Source organism: Amphiprion ocellaris, chromosome 15 (assembly GCF_022539595.1).
Source record: "Amphiprion ocellaris isolate individual 3 ecotype Okinawa chromosome 15, ASM2253959v1, whole genome shotgun sequence".
Taxonomy (NCBI): domain Eukaryota; kingdom Metazoa; phylum Chordata; class Actinopteri; family Pomacentridae; genus Amphiprion; species Amphiprion ocellaris.
In genome coordinates this window covers 7,130,824-7,148,817 of record NC_072780.1, presented here as the reverse complement: position 1 = coordinate 7,148,817, position 17,994 = coordinate 7,130,824, and the positions used below count along the sequence as shown (strand labels likewise).

Below are 17,994 nucleotides of genomic sequence, written 5' to 3'. Positions count from 1 at the left end.
TGATCATAAACCATTAAAAAGTAAAATTTAATTGATTTGAATATTTATTGTGCAAAAACTGAAAATACCTGGAATCAACACGTACAACATTTTTCCAATTACGACAGATGTCACCAATACACCAATTAGTACTTGTATTCCTAATTTGTCTCCATACTTGTCTCCTATATGCTCCGTGTAAACACAGCCTGCAGTTCAGCCGAATAGTCCCTGAATTTTTGTCATGCAACTACTCATCACTGGTGCTTTTTGATTGGTTTTAGGAGTGCAGTATTTTTTGTGTTTTTAAATGAGACATGTTAAAGTGATTTTTAATGAAATACAACGATTTTAAGGTCAGATTTGTTTCATTTTCCTGACGCAACCTGAAGTCACACATGATTATAGTTCCCAGATGATCTTAAAGATGAATTTCTAGCTGTGTTAATTGGGGTAATTTTGGTGATATTTAACATTTCTTTCAAACCCCACCAGCAGGATTTGGGGTTCAGCAGGTTAAGTTAAGCTAATCATCAGCTTACTCTTGCTTCACATCTAAGCACAGGCCTACTTATGTAAATTATTTGACATCTCTCCTATTTAAAGTACTTATGGATGTATACTTCAGGTCGTAGATGAGAGATCATATGAGTGGTAGATATTCAGTCAGTGTCAGTGGCCCTCTACAGTAAGACTACAGTAAGTATAGCTTCAACTCTTATCATATTTGTCGGGGTATTGGATTTGTGACTTGCGGATGTCATATGTGGTGATTTCTCCCTCTCATGTAAATTCCTATGGTGCAGCTTCTATTTAAATCTTTCTTCTGCCTTACGCACACTGGACGCCAATACGATGATGCTATTAAACATCACTTTTTGTTGATTTTTTTACATCTTGCTGCCCAGTGTAGATTCTAAGGATTATCTATTGATTTTACAGGATTTTTTATTGGGTAAAGGCATAAGGGTGGCAGCAATCTTCTCGTCTAACTCAGTAGAGAAAGAGAAGAATCTTATATATCCCAAAAAGTTCAACCAAAGAAAAACCAACCAGCTTAATAATTATTTTTGGCTGCTGAACTGGAACTTTGCCCTCTGTATCTTATATCTCTCTCCACCAGCAAATCAATTTACTGGTTCACATTCAGTTTCTATTTGCTGCCTCTCACCCTGAACAGCTCCAGCTGAACCTAAAGGCCAGGCACCCACTCACTGGCTGAGATGGTAACACTCACATACTGTAAGTTCTACTGATTTAAGGTTTAATGCAATTCTGCGTTCTTTTTCCCACTGCTCTCAGCAACGAAATGATTTTCCTGACTACATGTTTTCAGTCGCCACGTTGACCTCGCTTGCCTTAAAGATGGTCTTTGTTCACCTTTCTGCTTCTAGTTCCACCACTTCTCTGTATACGTCATCGCGCTGCCCTCTTCTAAAGGTTACTCTTTAATTCTCCATCCTTTTTTAGGACTGCACTTGGGTGTTTTTGCAGACTGCAAGTGCAGAGCTGCTCCTTTTAGCTTCCATTTTGGCCCCACAGTGAGCAATACCCAACATTAGATTAGCTTTATTAAAAATTCGAGTGCGGTTATAGGCAATTAAAGGATTGCATTTCCAGACAACACCTCAGTCTGAGCCACTGTGGACCGTTTCCTCACATGCACTATGAGTCACATGAGCCGAGTCAATAGACCAAACTGCAAACACAAGAAGTGAAATCTGGTAGTCTTAAGTTTTGCTTTTCATTAAAAAAAAACTCATTATAAAAGGATCAGACCTCAAATATCACACTGAAATTGCAGGAGTGGTACACAAGGATTTTGGAGCTGCAGTGACTCATGTTGTATTATATGAAAACACCAATATAATCATATCGGAATACTGAAAGTGAGTAAATCTCCTCTTCTTGTTCTTCTCTCGCTAGGACTCGCTTGATGCAAAGCTTCAAAGAATCCCACTCCCACGAGTCCCTTCTTTCTCCTAGCAGTGCTGCAGAGGCTTTGGACCTAGTTTTGGATGAAGATGCCATAATCAAACCTGTCCACTCTAGCATTTTAGGACAAGAGTACTGCTTTGAGGTTTGTTAAGTTGTTTAACCTTCTCCATGGTTTCGCCTGCCTACTGCTGGATTTAGTTTCTTTTTTTTTTTTTACTCTCACTGTATTTATGAAGCAGTGAAGTACTACAAAGCTACTTCACTCCTCTCTTGAAAACCTGAAGAATGAAGTGACCATGGTTTAGGGAGTTAGCACTGAAACAATTCAGCTGATTATTCAGCTTAAGTCTTTCATTTAGCAAATATGTTGAAGCATTTAGTTGCTCTGGCTTGTTAAATTTGCAGGTTTCCTCTTTTTGAGTGGTTTATAAATCAGTCATTTGGAGTTATGCAGGTTTTAAGTCCAAGACAAGCAATTTAAACATGTAAACTTGGGTTTTTATGCTCCTTACACATTGTTACTCACTGTTGGCTCATTTTCACTATAATGTAAAGTCACAGCACAACCTTAACTAGAAGGAGAGACAACTTAAAAATGTCTTTTGTGCAATATAACACTGGTAGAACGCCATAAATCATTAAATAGGGAAAAAGAAAAGTTTAATTTCTTTCATTATTTATTTTACAAAAATGTAAAAAAAAATAGAATCAACATGCAAAAATGTAAATTTACATAGAAATAAAAAGGTAGATTTGTTTGCAGATTATTTATTTTACAGTAACTGACTTGAATCAACATGTATATAATTTTTCCAAGTACCCACAGATGTTACCAGTACTTCTTTTTTGTGCCAAGGAATGCAAAATTTGTGCTTTTTTAAAATTTTTTTTTTTTTTAAAGAATCTGGTTTGAGCAAATGGTTTCTTTTTGGCAAATTTCTGAATGAACCATGTAGAATAAAGTGACTTGATGAAATATTAAGATTTTAAGCTAATGGTACATGTCCACAAGGGCATTTATAGATGCAAGGAATGTCACTGCTTCTCAGCATTAGATGCGCCACAATAGATGATTGACAGGTGCTCTTAAATAGAAATCCAACACAGGCTCCACCCTCCTACAGCCTGCACCTGATTGGACGGAGGCTTCACTCGTAGGCTGCCTGTTGCTGTTCTGCAAATTGGACCATGGCGCTCATTTGGAAACTTTCACTGATATTGCGAAAACAGTTCACCAAAACGTGTTTCTAAAACCATTGGTTGCAAGAAAATTGGCCTACCAGTTGCTAAATCTATCCTCATTTTAGGCTGACCAAAGTTAGTTTAAAAGTTTTTGGAAGGTTTCTGGAAATATCAAGTGGTGGCCTGATGCCCCTGATTTGCATAAAGTAGCCGAGACCTCGACTTTATGCAAATGAGGAGTGGGCAACACAGTGCTTCATCTCTCAAAATGTACAAAGCAACAATTCTCTCTGTGTTTGTATTTCTGCCTCTGATAAATGGTGTCATTTTGCAGTTATCTATTTATTTTTCATAAAAGCAACATGCTATTCAAAACTGCCGGTCCATTTTAGGGATTCAGAGAGCAATGAAAGTAATTGTTAGTTGTAGCCGTATCAAGAATATTTTCTCATCATGAATGACTAAAATGGTAAGTTTTGCCTGCAGGTAACCACCAATTCAGGGACAAAATGTTTTGCCTGCCGTTCAGCTTCAGAAAGAGACAAGTGGATTGAAAATCTGCAACGAGCCGTCAAACCTAACAAGGTAAATTCAGCACAACAGATTGCAATACTCCAGATTCTGAAACTGAGAAACAGTGCGTGCCTGAACCACTGGTGATTTGTCACTCCACAGCCAACTAATGAAGGCTGTAACATTAAGGACAGTTATAATGCAGTAACAGAACTCCTCGTTTCACTTTAAGGATAACAGCAGACGGGTTGACAATGTGCTCAAGCTGTGGATCATCGAAGCTCGAGACCTTCCAGCTAAGAAACGCTACTATTGTGAACTGTGTCTGGATGACATGCTGTACGCTCGCACCACCAGCAAACCCCGGACCGACACCGTCTTCTGGGGCGAGCATTTTGAGTTTAACAATTTGCCTACCATTCGTAGCCTTCGTTTGCACCTCTACAAGGAAACGGACAAAAAAAGACGCAAGGTAAAGGAAGTGTCTCAGTGATTTCACCCATATGTAATCTGTGTTCCCTGTTACAAATTGAAGACATCTATCCGTCTTAACATGTGTTTTTGTTGGCAATCTAGGAAAAAAGCACATACCTTGGCCTCGTCAGCATCCCCATATCCAGCATCACAGGCCGGCAGTTTGTCGAGCAGTGGTACCCAGTGATACAGTCCAGTGTTCTGGCCAAAAGCGGCGGCGTCGGAAGCGCCAAAGTCATCAACGCCTCGCTACGCGTCAAATCTCGCTACCAGACAATGAACATCCTCCCGATGGAGCTGTACAAGGAGTTTGCAGAGTACATCACCAACAACTACCGAACACTGTGTGCAGTCCTGGAGCCGCTGTTGAGCGTCAAAAGCAAAGAGGAGGTGGCGTTTGCTCTGGTGCACATCCTTCAAAGCACGGGGAAGACGAAGGTACACAAAGGGTCAAATGTAACCTAATGGTGTGTCGTTATATCCTGAATAGCTGCTGGGTCAATATAGAATTGAGAGACTTTTGCAATCCATGGGATATATCTTACATACATTTTTATTAAAAGTAAAAAAACTAAGGTTTTTTTATGTTCATTATGATCATGTCTTTACAAATTCCATCATTATTTATTATGGAAACAATCACTTATTAATAAAGAATGACTTTATATCAGTAAAATGTCAACTAAATAATGGTCCCAATTTAATAACAACCACCTTCTAATTAGCTAAACAATAATAAAATCAGCTGATTCAAAATTGTTCTTTTTATTAAGTTGAGATAATCATGACAGATGTTTCTTTTTTGGCAATATGTCAAATTTGATATGGAAAATATCAAATTGTATCTGTGTCCCAGGTACCACTTTCAACTAAGTTACTCATTACAAAAACACCTTTCAAGGAAGTGTGTTAATTCCAGATCACATGACCTGCTCCACAAGATGTCATTTCCTCCTGAAGAAAAGACTGTAGAGACTCCAAGGCTTTATGAGTTATTTAATATAAAGTAGTGTGTGAGTCAAGTGTGGATTTATGGCATGTCAACAGGTTTACTACAATATCTTTACAAATGACTTTCCATTTCAGTTTCACTCAGTTGTATATATATATATATATATACATATATATATATATATATATATATATAATATTTTAGAAGAATCTTTGTGTAAAAAATACCATGTGGTGTTTGGTTATAGGCAGCCATGTTGATTTTAGGCCTGAAAACAGCAAAAATGTCAACTATGACACCTGTCAACTATGTTACAAAATGTCCCGCAATTATATATTGACCCAGCTGCTGTTCTCTTATTACTCTATATAAGCTGGATTTTAAAAATTTTCTTAAGTGCAGTAAATTTACAGAGAAAAATTTCATTTCCTTTGTATGTGCTCCACTGAACTGCAGCCTAATCTCTTCTCAGGAGTTCCTGTCAGACATGGCCATGTGTGAGGTGGATCGATTCATGGACCGTGAGCACTTGATCTTTCGGGAGAACACGCTCGCTACAAAGGCTGTGGAAGAGTACCTCAAACTGATAGGTCACAGATACCTCAAGGATGCTATAGGTAAGGCTCATCATAATCATAACGACATGATAAGGCACATCACTCCGTCTGTTATTCCCCCGCCGCCACACATATTTCCATCAAGTCAGCTAGACGAGGCTGAATTCTATCATGAACAGCATCAGTCATTCAGTAAAAAATTATTGTGACATTGTTGGATGTTGGAGCTGGTTTGATCTACATTTGGGATGACATTTTCTCAAATTGCTCTAATTGGTGATGGCAGTATTTTAGAAAAAACTGGCATCTAAGAAGAATAATCTAAAAGTCACATTAGCTAGTAGGAATTGTGTTTTGGTAGCATTTATGTGCCACAACGTTATATGCCAATTTTTATTTGCTAGTTTTTCCCACAGTGAAAAAGGTTTTTCTTCATGCAAACCAGCAAGAATCAGATACATTTGATACACACATACCAGCTGACTTTCACGTTGAAAATGTGTCCGTTTAGAGTTTCAGGGTAACCAAACAGAAGTTATGGTTCTTGCTGTGTCCTAGATTGCAGCTGTGTCCATTTCACTTTTGCAGGGATATTTGTTATTTTGTCATTACCAGCTGCTGATGAACAGGAAAAATGCAAAATCATGCACAGCAATGTGTATCGAACTGGGTGTGTACATGTACGAGCATACACACAATCCAACAGTGATTGCTGAAACTTAGCAGAAGTCAAAAACATCACAGTGTTCCTTAAAGTACAAATCCTGCATATTTTCTATTTATAATTTCAAACTGCAGTTTTTTTCAAAGAATTTTTTCTGTTCACATTTTAGCTAAACGTTACTTTTTGTTCTCTAATAATTATTTTAAGCAGTATTTTAGTTTCACAATTTGATTTTAGGTAAGAGTAATTGGGTTTTGGTTTGGTTATTATTCTTAGTAAATACACCACTCAACCACATCATTAAAACCCACCTGCCTATAATTGTGTAGTCCCCCTTCTGCTGCCAAAACAGCTCTGACCTGTTGAGGTTTGGACTCTTCATAATAAACATAAAAATATTAGTTTTTATGCACGATATATCCTGTGGTCTTCAATAGTCCCTCATTTATATATTGACCCTGGTCATGTTCCTCAAATCATTTCTGAACTATGCTTGAAATGTGCCCGGAAGCCTTGTCCTACTAAAGGAAGCCAATGCCATCACAGAATAGTAGTGGCATATTTTTGCATTGGCCACAATATGATCCACAGCAGTATTTAGGCAGATGTTGAAGCTAACATCATGAATGCCAGAGCTCATTGTCAGAGCACCACACGGCCTCTGCTGGCTTAACTTCTTCTCAAAGTGCAGCCTGCTGCCATCTCTTCCCGTGTAAATGATGCACACAAACATGATCTATTAGAGCACGCCACCGTCTTCTATAGTTCCACGATCAACTTTTGATGCTCATGTGCTCATTGTAGGCATTTTCGATGATGGATGGGGGTCTGCATGGGCACTCTTGACTGGTCTGCAGCTCCACAGCTCCATATGCAGCAGGCTGTGATGCACCGTGTGTTCTGACATCTTTCTATCATAGCAGCATGGCAGTCGTCCTTCCTTGCACCATTCTTTGTAGATACTAACCACTGTATACCGTAAACACTCCACAAGATGCTCGGACCTCAGTTATCTAACATCCAGCCATCACAGTTTGGCATCTGTCACTCAGATCTTTCACTCTGCCCATTTTCCCAACACATTAACTTCACGAACTGCCTGCTCACTTTCTTGCTAATATATCCCACCCACTGACAGGAGCCTTTGTAGCTCCATGATTAATGTTATTCACCTGTCAGTTGTTTTAATGTTCTGGATGATCGGTGAATGAGCAAATTTGTCCTCATTGAATATTTACTTACAGATGAATATTTTGCATTTTTCAGAAAGCGTAATGACAGTGCCATCTGCAACTTTCAGGTGACTTTATTCGGGCCTTATATGAGTCTGAGGAGAACTGTGAGGTGGATCCTATGCGTGTCCCGCCATCCGTCCTCGCTGACCATCAAGCAAACCTCCGCATGTGCTGCGAGCTCTTACTCTGCAAGATTATCAACTCTCTCTGGTCAGTTTTGCCCACATTGCGCCCTTAGAAAATGATATTCTAGTATGTATAGCTGGTCTGCATGTGTATTGACTGATGCCATGTGGATCCTAAAACAGCCTCAGGAATGTAACTTTCTGTCTGGACTCAGTTTTGTCCATTTTGGTTATTGAATGTGGGGTCAGTTAAAAATGTGAAGCTGGAAAAATAAGTAACAGGGAAATACAAATTAGACACAGGTAAATAAAAAAAACATAAATAAAAAAACTAAATAAATAAATAAATAAAACAGCGGTTTATGAATACATAAATAAATGACACTTAAAATAAATTAGAGCTGGGACATTGACGCGTTAATTTCGACGAATTAATTAATTACAGCGGCAAATAACGCGTTAAAAATAATAACGTCATTAATTGCACCCTCCTCAGTTCCCTCATTTCATTTCTGAGTTACCGGTGGGTAACTCTGATGAACACTCCAGCCCAGTAGGTGGCGGTAATGAACCTAACGTCTGTTTGTAACCATGAAGAAGAAGCACAGGAAGCACTGAGTGAAGTCAGGTACTGGTGAACAGTGAAGGAAGACGAGATTGAGCTTGGTGGGCAGAATGTTTTCTTTTAAAAATCTTCCCGACGGCAGCTTGGATAAAAGCCTGGTTGTGTTTAAATTGTACAACAAAGAGTTTTCTGATCACTGCGTCACTTCAAGCTGACGGTATCTCCTCAATGTAAAACATGTTGCTGTTAGCACCAGAGCTAACGTTAGCTACGAGTCATGCTAACGGCTAACGGTGTAGCCATCCTATAATAGACCACTTTTCTAGACAGTGCTTGAGTTTACAGAAAGTCTTAAAATGTTGAATAAAATCGCTATAATTGCACTTAGATTTGCAGTAATCTGTGAATGTAGCAGACATGAAAAATGCAGATAAATAGAAGTGAAACATTTTTGTGGTTTAAATTTTTACTCCGTCGAGGCTCTGCCTCCTTGGAGGAGGAATAACCTAAACAACAAAAATATCTGTCTTTTAATAACTTAATTATACATTTTTGTTAATAAAAAAATTACATAAATAAAAACTGATATTCCTATAAAAAGAACCATCAAAATTACACCATTTATCAGACCCAGAAAAGATGAAAACAGAATAAATCTGTGGATTCTCAACTTTCTGAAGCTCCTTGAAATACTTATCCTGATTTTATGTGCCATACAGTGGAAAAAACATCTAAATCCAGCCTTTAAATCATCAAAATCTTTTTTTTCTATATGTCCCATTTTCCTTTTTTTAAAAAAAAAATTTAAATTATAAACATGTATATGTCTATTCATTGATTCAACTGTCAACCACAATTTTATTTGAATTGAAAAACTTTACTTATTGTGTCAAATATTATTTGACAAAACTGCAATTAATTGTGATTAATTACAAAGTCTGTAATTAATTAGATCAATTTTTTAATCGCATCCCACCACTAAAATAAATACATAAATACACATTTATAATAATAACAATAATAATAATTATTATATTACATAATTTAATTCATGTATTAAATGTCTGATTATTTATTTAATAGAAAATACTGTTCTTTATAAATAAATAAATGACGTTAAAATAAACAAAAGTGGTTTATGAATAAATAAACAAATAAATATATGACATTTAGAATAAATACACAGATAAACACATTTACAATAACAACAATAATAACAGCAACAACAATAATAATAATAATTATTGTTATTATTTTTAATTTATATAATTAATGTGTTAAAGATTTGATTATTTAAATAAATAAAAAATACTGTTATTTATAAATAAATAAATAAATAAAGGACATTGTTAATAAATAAATATTTTGTTATATGTTGTAATAATTGTAATATGATATGATTACAAGAATTATTTGATTTATTTATTATACATAGCAATAAATAATTAGTACAATTATTTATAAATACATACATTTGACTAAATAAATAAACACATTTATTCAAAAAAATCACAAAAACTTTAAGCACAATTATTTATAATTTGTTTTGGATCAATACAGTTGCATTTAATTTGCAATTCATTAAAATCTCATGAATCTTCATGGTAACTAGAAAATGAAAAGTTTATTTTTTCTCAAACTCTGCACATACCTAAACATAATTTACTCTATTAATCATTTAGGATTAAGATGTTTTCCCAGTGATATGACTAGCAAATTCATCAATTTCATGTTAAACCGTGTGAAAAATATTGAATAAACACATTCTCCATCTGGGCAGGGTATCATGGTTGGTAATTTTCCATATGCTTTAGTTTCCTGACCTTGAATTCCTGGGGGCCTCCAGAAAAACTGCAGCATTTTATCTCGCTGTTCTCCTTGACAGTTGTAATAAAACCATGTTCTCGTTTCAGCATATTTCCCCGGGAGCTGAAGGAAGTTTTTGCCTCATGGAGAGCCAGATGTGCTGAGCGTGGAAGAGAGGATCTGGCTGACAGCCTCATCAGCTCCTCCCTGTTTCTCCGCTTCATGTGCCCAGCCATCATGTCGCCCTCCCTGTTCAACCTGATGCAGGAGTATCCCGCCGAACGCACGTCCCGAACGCTCACCCTCATCGCCAAGGTGATGCAGAACCTGGCCAGCTTCAGCAAGTGAGTGTCTGTCTTCACATTACACTAATTTGATTCAGTTCATTTTTAGCTGTGCAGACATTTGATGCCTGTGGGATGCATGTCACCGAGGAACATCATGGAAATAGAGGCTCGTGGTTCCGACTGTGACGGTATAAGCTGTTAGTCACCCACACTCTGCTGCAACACATTTGTTCTTAACTTCACTGTGTGCCCTGCACTGACATATTTTTTGAATATTTTACCAAATTCCTCTGGCTGAAACAGGAAGTTGTGATTAAGACATCAGAAATGCGGTGGTAATTTACAGGACTCAGTTGAAGAACTTTTGCTTCAATATTCACAAGTTCACACCTCTTATACTTCTGGCACCCTGAGACATTTCAGTGTATGTCGTCAGATACCTAAAAAACTCAATGTGACCTTTAAGATGAACTTCATACTTGTTTACTTTATCTCTATGGTTCCCTATGAAGCTGAAACAACTGGACAGTGAATTAAAAAACAGAAAATGTACTGCCTACAATGCTAATAATCAAGTATAACTTGAAAAAAATCAATAGATTACGTAAAATGAGGATTTGCTGTTTTTTTATGTTTTAACCCTTGTGTTGTCCTGTGGGTCAAAACTGACCCGTTTTAAAGTTTGAAAATGTGGAAAAAAAAAAATGTTTTCACAGTGAAACTTCTGATGTCCACATTTCCAACATTTTTGGGAAATCTTTGAACACTTTTTGGTGGACAAAAAGAATGTTAAAAATGTTTCTGAAGAACACACAAAAAAATCACCCAAAATCCAGTGAAATTTGCTGGATTTTTTGTTGATTGTTTGTGAATGTTCTTAAAGAAAATATTACAAGTTTGGATATTTTTAGGATTTTTTTTGAAGATTTTTACTCATTTTTTGAAAATATTTACAAGAATATTCTTGCCAAATTTGGGGGATTTTTTTTAAAGATAAAACTCTTAAGGGAAACTTTTCAGGAATTATTGGAATTTTCTTCCTGAAGGTTTTGCAAATTTTCAGAAATTTGGGGAATTTTGTTGCTGAATTTTTGGATTTTTTTTTCAGACAAGGAAACAATATTTTTTGGTGCCCGTAAATGAGGACAATAGGAGGGTTAAATCACTGTAAATTAAATTTGTTTGGATCTTGGAGCGGGTTGTTTTTCATTGTTTTCGGATTTAAAAAAACAGTCCATAATCCAATAACTACTTTTACCCAGAGTCAGCAGCCCAATGCCTAAGAGGACTTTCACATTTGATGCAAAACACCATTTTATAAAAGTAACCCAGTAATAATTTCCCTTCATAAACACCTGCTTATGTACTTAGGCTTCATCATAAGAAATGGGCAAATGCAAAGCTGATGAAGGCCATGAGGTGCATTTGAAAGCTGCTAAACTGAACCTGAGTTAAGATTAAATTACCAACCTACTGTTAACGGTAGTCATGAATCACACATTAAGTGCGTTTACATGCACTCTAGTTTCCCAGTTCTACATTATTTAGAGCAACAACACACGGTACAAGTTATATAGAAGTTTGCAGCTTCAAGTAAATAAAGAAATATTCTGATAATGGCCACATAATGAGGGTCTAAATGCTGAAATACAGCTGAAAGCCAGACAGTGGTAATAAATATTATTGTTTTTACTGCTGCTTCTGTCTTTATTACTAATAATTGGATGGAGAAGCTAAATCTAGTGGGTAAATTTGTAAGTAAAGCAAAGTCCAGACAGCTTGAAACTAAACTGAGCTCATTTTCCTATTCTTGAGCTAACTGTGTGAGAGTAGAAACAACAGATTTGCTGGATATGAAGTCAAAGGCTACCAACACAGATGGTCTGAAATCTGGATACTGAAAATAAGATGTATGTAAGATGAATGTAAATTTGGGTATGAATCAAAGGGTTCTCAATATAATATACAGAATATGAGTTCACATGGGACTCAAAACTAAACTAAAATAAAATCAGAACAACAGCAAGAAAGTGATATTGGTAGTACATGGTCAGCCATGGGGGTGACTGTGAAGTAAAATTTAGAAAGTCCTCCTTTGCACAGATTATCTTTTAAAGGTTGTACAAACTGGAATACTTTACCTCTAGCTATCAGAGAAAGCTCCACATTTGTCAGTTTTAGGAGACAGTGTAAGGCGTGGCTGATTAACAATCAAACGTGTGAACATTTAGAAATTCAGGTACTTTAAAATCAGGCACTTTAAAAACAGGCTCTTTAACTATATCCACTTTAAGACAGGCTCTGCCTAGAAAGCACTTTTCTAAAATAAAAAAAAAAAATTTTTAAAAAAAAGTAGCACTTTAGGGTAGGTTTGACCCAGCCAGTATTCATTTATTGTGGTCTTTGTTTTATTATATTGTTTTTTATATGTCTTTATCCCTATTTGTTTTTTCTTCTATGTGTGGGACAACAGATGGAAATTAGCCTTGTGCTAAATCCGGCGTATTTACTGCAACCTTGTGTAAAGTATTTTGAGATTGTATGTTCATTAATATGCGCTGTCCTATCCAAATAAATAAGGAAAAGAAAATAAAGGTCACTGTCCACACACCTGTTGAAGTTATGTCTATGACAGCGAGCATACAAGATCTTATCCTACTTCTTAACTCCTACACATAAAACCTATATACATTGCACTCGGTTGAACTGCAGGCTGTGCACTGCACCAACACTCTTTTCTTTGTCTTTGTGTGTCTGTAATGTTTGCAGATTTGGACCCAAGGAAGAATACATGTACTTCATGAATGAGTTCCTGGAGATGGAGTGGGGCTCCATGCAGCAGTTCCTCTATGAGATTTCCAACATGGACACGGGTGGAAACGCTGGAGGGTTCGAGGGCTACATCGACCTCGGCAGAGAGCTGTCCATGCTCCACAGCTTACTGTGGGAAGTGATGGGCCAACTTAGCAAGGTGGGTGAAGAACACAATGAGTTAACTCTGTGAAAGCCCAAGCGGTTAATAAGCTTTCATGCTTGTCTCCTATCTGAATAAACACAGCCTGCAGTTCAACACAGTTCAGCCAAAAAGTCCCTGAAATTTAGTTTCTTTGTTGTTTGGATCTGGTTACAGCAAATGCTTTATTCTTGGCAAACTTTTAAATAAGACACCGAGAGTGAAATGATTATGATGAAAGCATTGGGATTTTTTGTTCAGATTTGTTTATGTTTTCCCAATGAACCAAAAGTCACACATGGTTGATTCAAGGAAAGTTGAAAATCTGAATATTCTTGCCCTTTCCACAGTTTCCTGCTTTGACAAATGGTGTAATTTTGGCAATTTAAAATATAAATTAAAAACATAGCACGCATTCAAAACCACAGGCAGGTTTTTGGTTCAGGGGATTAAATTGAATATTTAATATGATTTCTCTCTGTCTGAAAAACGTAGAGAGTGGAAAGAAAATGATGAACTGCAGTAGCCTATCTGACAGATGCTGTTTGAATATAAAAACTGAAGTGTAATTGCTTGCAACATAATTAATGTTGTGGTATTGTCCTGGAGCAGAGGCACGCCAGCTCGAAAAATTTACTCTCCTTTTTTTATTTGCTTCCTTCAAACGTTTGAATTTTTGTTAGCAGTGATACAAGGCTGTCTAGTACAGTCATGCCCCAAAATGATGAGTTACTCCTCTTGTTTTCGGGTGAAGCAGAGAACTTTCTGAAGCACCGTCTGTGTTAATATTATCTCTTAAACTTTGACCGTTGCAGTGTGTAGTGTAAAATAAGCTGTCATCTCTCTGCGGCTTAAACCAGTTTATACTCGCAAGAGGCACCGTGACAAGTTTGATGTAACTGTGGAGAGGGCTGTGGGTCAGAATGGGCAGAAAAACATGCTGGCTTGTGTACTACACAATCAGTTTTGGCATATTACATTTGACTTGCTATATACTGGGACACACTGATTCAGTATGGATACTGGAATGCACCAAATATGATTTGACAAAAAGTCAATTCCCCTTCAGATATTGAGATCAACTATATCTCATTTGACAAAGTACCACAGCCTATGATATCATCTCTGGTACTAATACCGAGTACTGATATGCTACCATGCTCACTTTATCCAGCGTTTGCATGTTGAATGTGTAGTAAAAGTGCCCAGAGCTCAAAATGTCATCTTGATAAACGTTGTTATGTAACGTTGAATGAATTATGGAGATCAGCTAATACCCATTCTGCTTAATAAGCTAAGTATGAGCCATTTTTATTAAGTCTGTCCTTGTTATCTTAATAATATATCAAATTATAATTTAACATAGCTGCTATAAGATGCTTGTATGCTAATATCTTTGAAATTGGGAGAATCCGTCTGTGTCTCATCTTTTTCTTATCAGTCCCTGTCAAGTCAAAAAACACCAGCATGACGACATGAAGCAAAAGTAGGTCTTAAGTCAGTTTTTTCTTTTGTCTGATCCTTTTTGTGGTCATGCCCATGCACCCCAATTGGTTGTAATCATACAACACTGTCATTAAAAAAGATCTTGAGATGTCTCCTGGCAGGAAAAATGAGTAAAATACACTGCCCAGCCCCACAAAAAAGTCGCACCCTCTAATATTTTGATGGAATGCCTTTAACTTTGAGAACGGCACTGATTTGCTGTGGCATCATTTCAATAAGCTTCCGCAATGTCACGGCATTTATTTCTGTCCAGAGATGCATACGCTTTTCACAAAGATCTTATTTTGATGATGGGAGAGTTGGACAGCTGTGCAAAGTCTTCTCCAGAATATCCCAAAGATTCTCAATGGGGCTGAGGTCTGGACTCTCTGGAGGCCGATCCATGTATTATAATGACATCTCATGCTCCTTGAACCACTCATTCACAATGTGAGCCCCATGAATCCTGGCATCGTCATCTTGGAACATGCCCATGAAGAAAACCTCCGTTGATGGAAAGACCTGGTCATTCAGTATCTTCAGGTAGTCAGCTGACCTCATTCTTTGGGAACATAACGTTGCTGAACCTGACCAACCAGATCATAACTCTAACCCCCACAGGCTGGTAGACACTAGCCATGATGAGTTCATCACTTCATCCGCCTCTCTTCTTACCCTGATGCCCCCATCACTCTGGAACAGGGTAAATCTGGACTCATCAGACCACATGACCGACCCCATTTGCTCCTCGAACATGATGGTTCACCACTGTCCTTCCAGGATAGTGAACGTTAAGGCCATCGGTGTTTTTAAGAGACTTGGCAGTAAGAGAAGCTAACACACTCCCCAGAATTAGTAAGACTCTCTCAAAACATTCTCTAAAGAATTTGTATTGCCACCTTTTTGCATTTCTCTTGCTAAATGCAGGACTGAAGATTATTATTATTAAAAAAATTGTTTTTTTTTGTTTAGCCTCGCTGTATGGACACTTTAACTTTCATGTTGTCCTGTGGGTCAAAATTCACCCGTTTTAAAGTTTGAAAATGTGGGGAAAAAAAAAGTATTTTCACTGTGAAACTTCTGATGTCCACATTTTCAACATTTTTGTGAAATCTTTGAACATTTTTTGGTGGAAAAAAAGAAATGTTAAAAATGTTTCTTTAGAATATTCACACCAAAAAATCAACCAAAATCCAGCGAAATTCACTGGATTTTGGTTGATTTATATGTGTGTTCTTAAAGAAAATATTAGAAGTTTTACTGATATATATGTGATCACTTTAGATGTTTTTAGGATTTTTTGGAAGATTTTTACTAATTTTTTGAAAATATTTACAAGAATTTTCTTGCCAAATTTGGAGGATTTTTTATTTTTTATTTTAAGGGAAACTTTTAAGGAATTATTGGAATTTTCTTCCTTTAGTTTTTGCAAATTTTCAGAAATTTGGGGAATTTTTTTTGCTGAATTTTTGGATTGTTTTTTCAGAAAAGGAAACAATAGTTTTTGGTGCCAGTAAATGAGAACAACAGGAGGGTTAAATGTGGCTTTGGAGTTATTAAAAACTGATGACGCTGCCATTGAAAAATTACCTTCGGCTTGTGTCCAAGCTTTATGACTTGTGTTTATTATGTTGCTCCTCCAGAGAGCGTTTTATCGTGTCTCGATCATATCTGCCATTTATTGTGCTTTAGAAATATGTATATGACAATATTTTTGAGCTTAAGGCATGAGTATGACGTGAACCAAACTGCCACGTTGGCGGTTTTGATTTTACCTCATAACTTCACATATAAGGATGCGGCTGCCTAAGCTAGCCTTTTTTAGATTTCTCCTGAGTGAATACACTTTAGCTGTAGAAAGTGTTGCTCCGACAAAATGAATTAGTGATTATTTGTTTGTATTTGTCTGAACGTTTCAATAATGCGTTGAACGGTTCTTAACCTGATTTTAGTAGTTTCAGAAATCTCCTTAGTTGTTTTCTTTGCTTGATGCAGGCCACTAATTTGACCCTTCTGAGACAGATTAACATCCTTTCCATGACCACAGGATATGTCTTCCAACACGGTTGTTTAAGAAATGAGAAGCTCCTCACTCCATCAGCTAGAGTTAAATAAGTTGTTGCAGCTGAAACGTATTCATCATTGCAGTAATTATCCAATCGAAGGTTCTTACCTATTTGCTTACTTATATCCAAATGGTGACTTTTTTTTTGGCCAGGCAGGGTTTAAAGCTTGGTATTTCCTTGATTTTGAAATGGTGTCCATTCTGTAGGATGCCATTCTGAAACTTGGACCCCTGCCTCGGCTGCTGAATGACATCAGCGTCGCCCTGAGGAACCCGCAGCTTCACATGCCTACGAATCACCAGCCAGATCGACCAAAGGACAGACTCTTCTCCCGTCCGTCTTTCAACCGTCTCATGTCCTCAGACTTCCAAAGCCTTATGATGCGTGACCTAAACAGGTATCTGCCCAACCTTTCCTGCTATGTTCTGTAATATTTTTACTGTCATCACACCTGGATGTGATATTGTCCCAAAGAGAGCTAGAAAAGTACTCAGAGAGCGCAGTACTCCGCCAAGGCCGTTCATTCCCCCATATGGCATTGCTGGAAATGCAGCATATTTTAGTAGAAATGTGGCATTTTTTTATTAGTTATTGATGATCAAAAATCACGGCAACATAGAATGTGGCCCTTTAATATAGATGTACCCACATAAAAAATGACCTTGCACTGAGCACGGGTGTGTGTTATTCATGTGTACGTTATATATGGATACTGAACTGCGTGACCTAAATATGTAGCAGGTGGCGGGAATTGATGGGACTCAGAAACACCCCCACAATTTAATCAGTTGTTCCTTGTATCATTTACAACAGATAAGTCCTGATAAGTCCGCAGCAGCTGATTTGTAGTAGGATCGCAATCATGTGATGTAGTGTTCACTTTTTGTCATGGTTACAGTGATGCTGTGCCGCTATCTCGCAATGATACGGAAATGTTTAACAAATCCCTGGATCCAGACTATAAGCCACATCACTACCAAAATCTAATCACATGGTCCTTGTGTAATGTCTGACCATACCTGAAAATTTCATCCAAATCTGTTAGTCTGTTTTTGAGTAATGTTGTGCACAGAAAGACAGACAGACGGACAAACGTACTCTGATCGTCACGTAACTCTGCCGCATTCATTGGCAGAGTAAAAAAATCATAAAAATGCATATCAAATTTAAAGCACTGGTTTAACAAACAGCACGAATCCCTTCCAATCATGTT

At 37.1% G+C, this 17,994-nt stretch overlaps 1 protein-coding gene across 3 annotated transcripts in view; it reads left to right on the top strand.

Moving 5' to 3' along the window:
- LOC111569221 (ras/Rap GTPase-activating protein SynGAP-like) overlaps positions 1-17,972 on the top strand; it is a 39,412-nt gene extending 21,440 nt beyond the window's left edge. Inside the window, exons 5-13 of one of the 3 annotated variants that reach the window (XM_035948629.2) lie at positions 1,906-2,059; positions 3,586-3,684; positions 3,824-4,084; positions 4,189-4,524; positions 5,511-5,655; positions 7,560-7,704; positions 10,098-10,334; positions 13,047-13,248; positions 16,988-17,972. In XM_035948629.2, coding sequence (XP_035804522.1) covers positions 1,906-2,059; positions 3,586-3,684; positions 3,824-4,084; positions 4,189-4,524; positions 5,511-5,655; positions 7,560-7,704; positions 10,098-10,334; positions 13,047-13,248; positions 16,988-17,212 — 1,804 coding nt within the window. In that variant the 3' untranslated portion in view covers positions 17,213-17,972. The remainder of the gene's footprint in view (positions 1-1,905; positions 2,060-3,585; positions 3,685-3,823; positions 4,085-4,188; positions 4,525-5,510; positions 5,656-7,559; positions 7,705-10,097; positions 10,335-13,046; positions 13,249-16,987) is intronic. The other 2 variants (XM_035948631.2, XM_023271238.3) reach the window with 2 other exon arrangements.
- Positions 17,973-17,994: the final 22 nt, after the last annotated feature.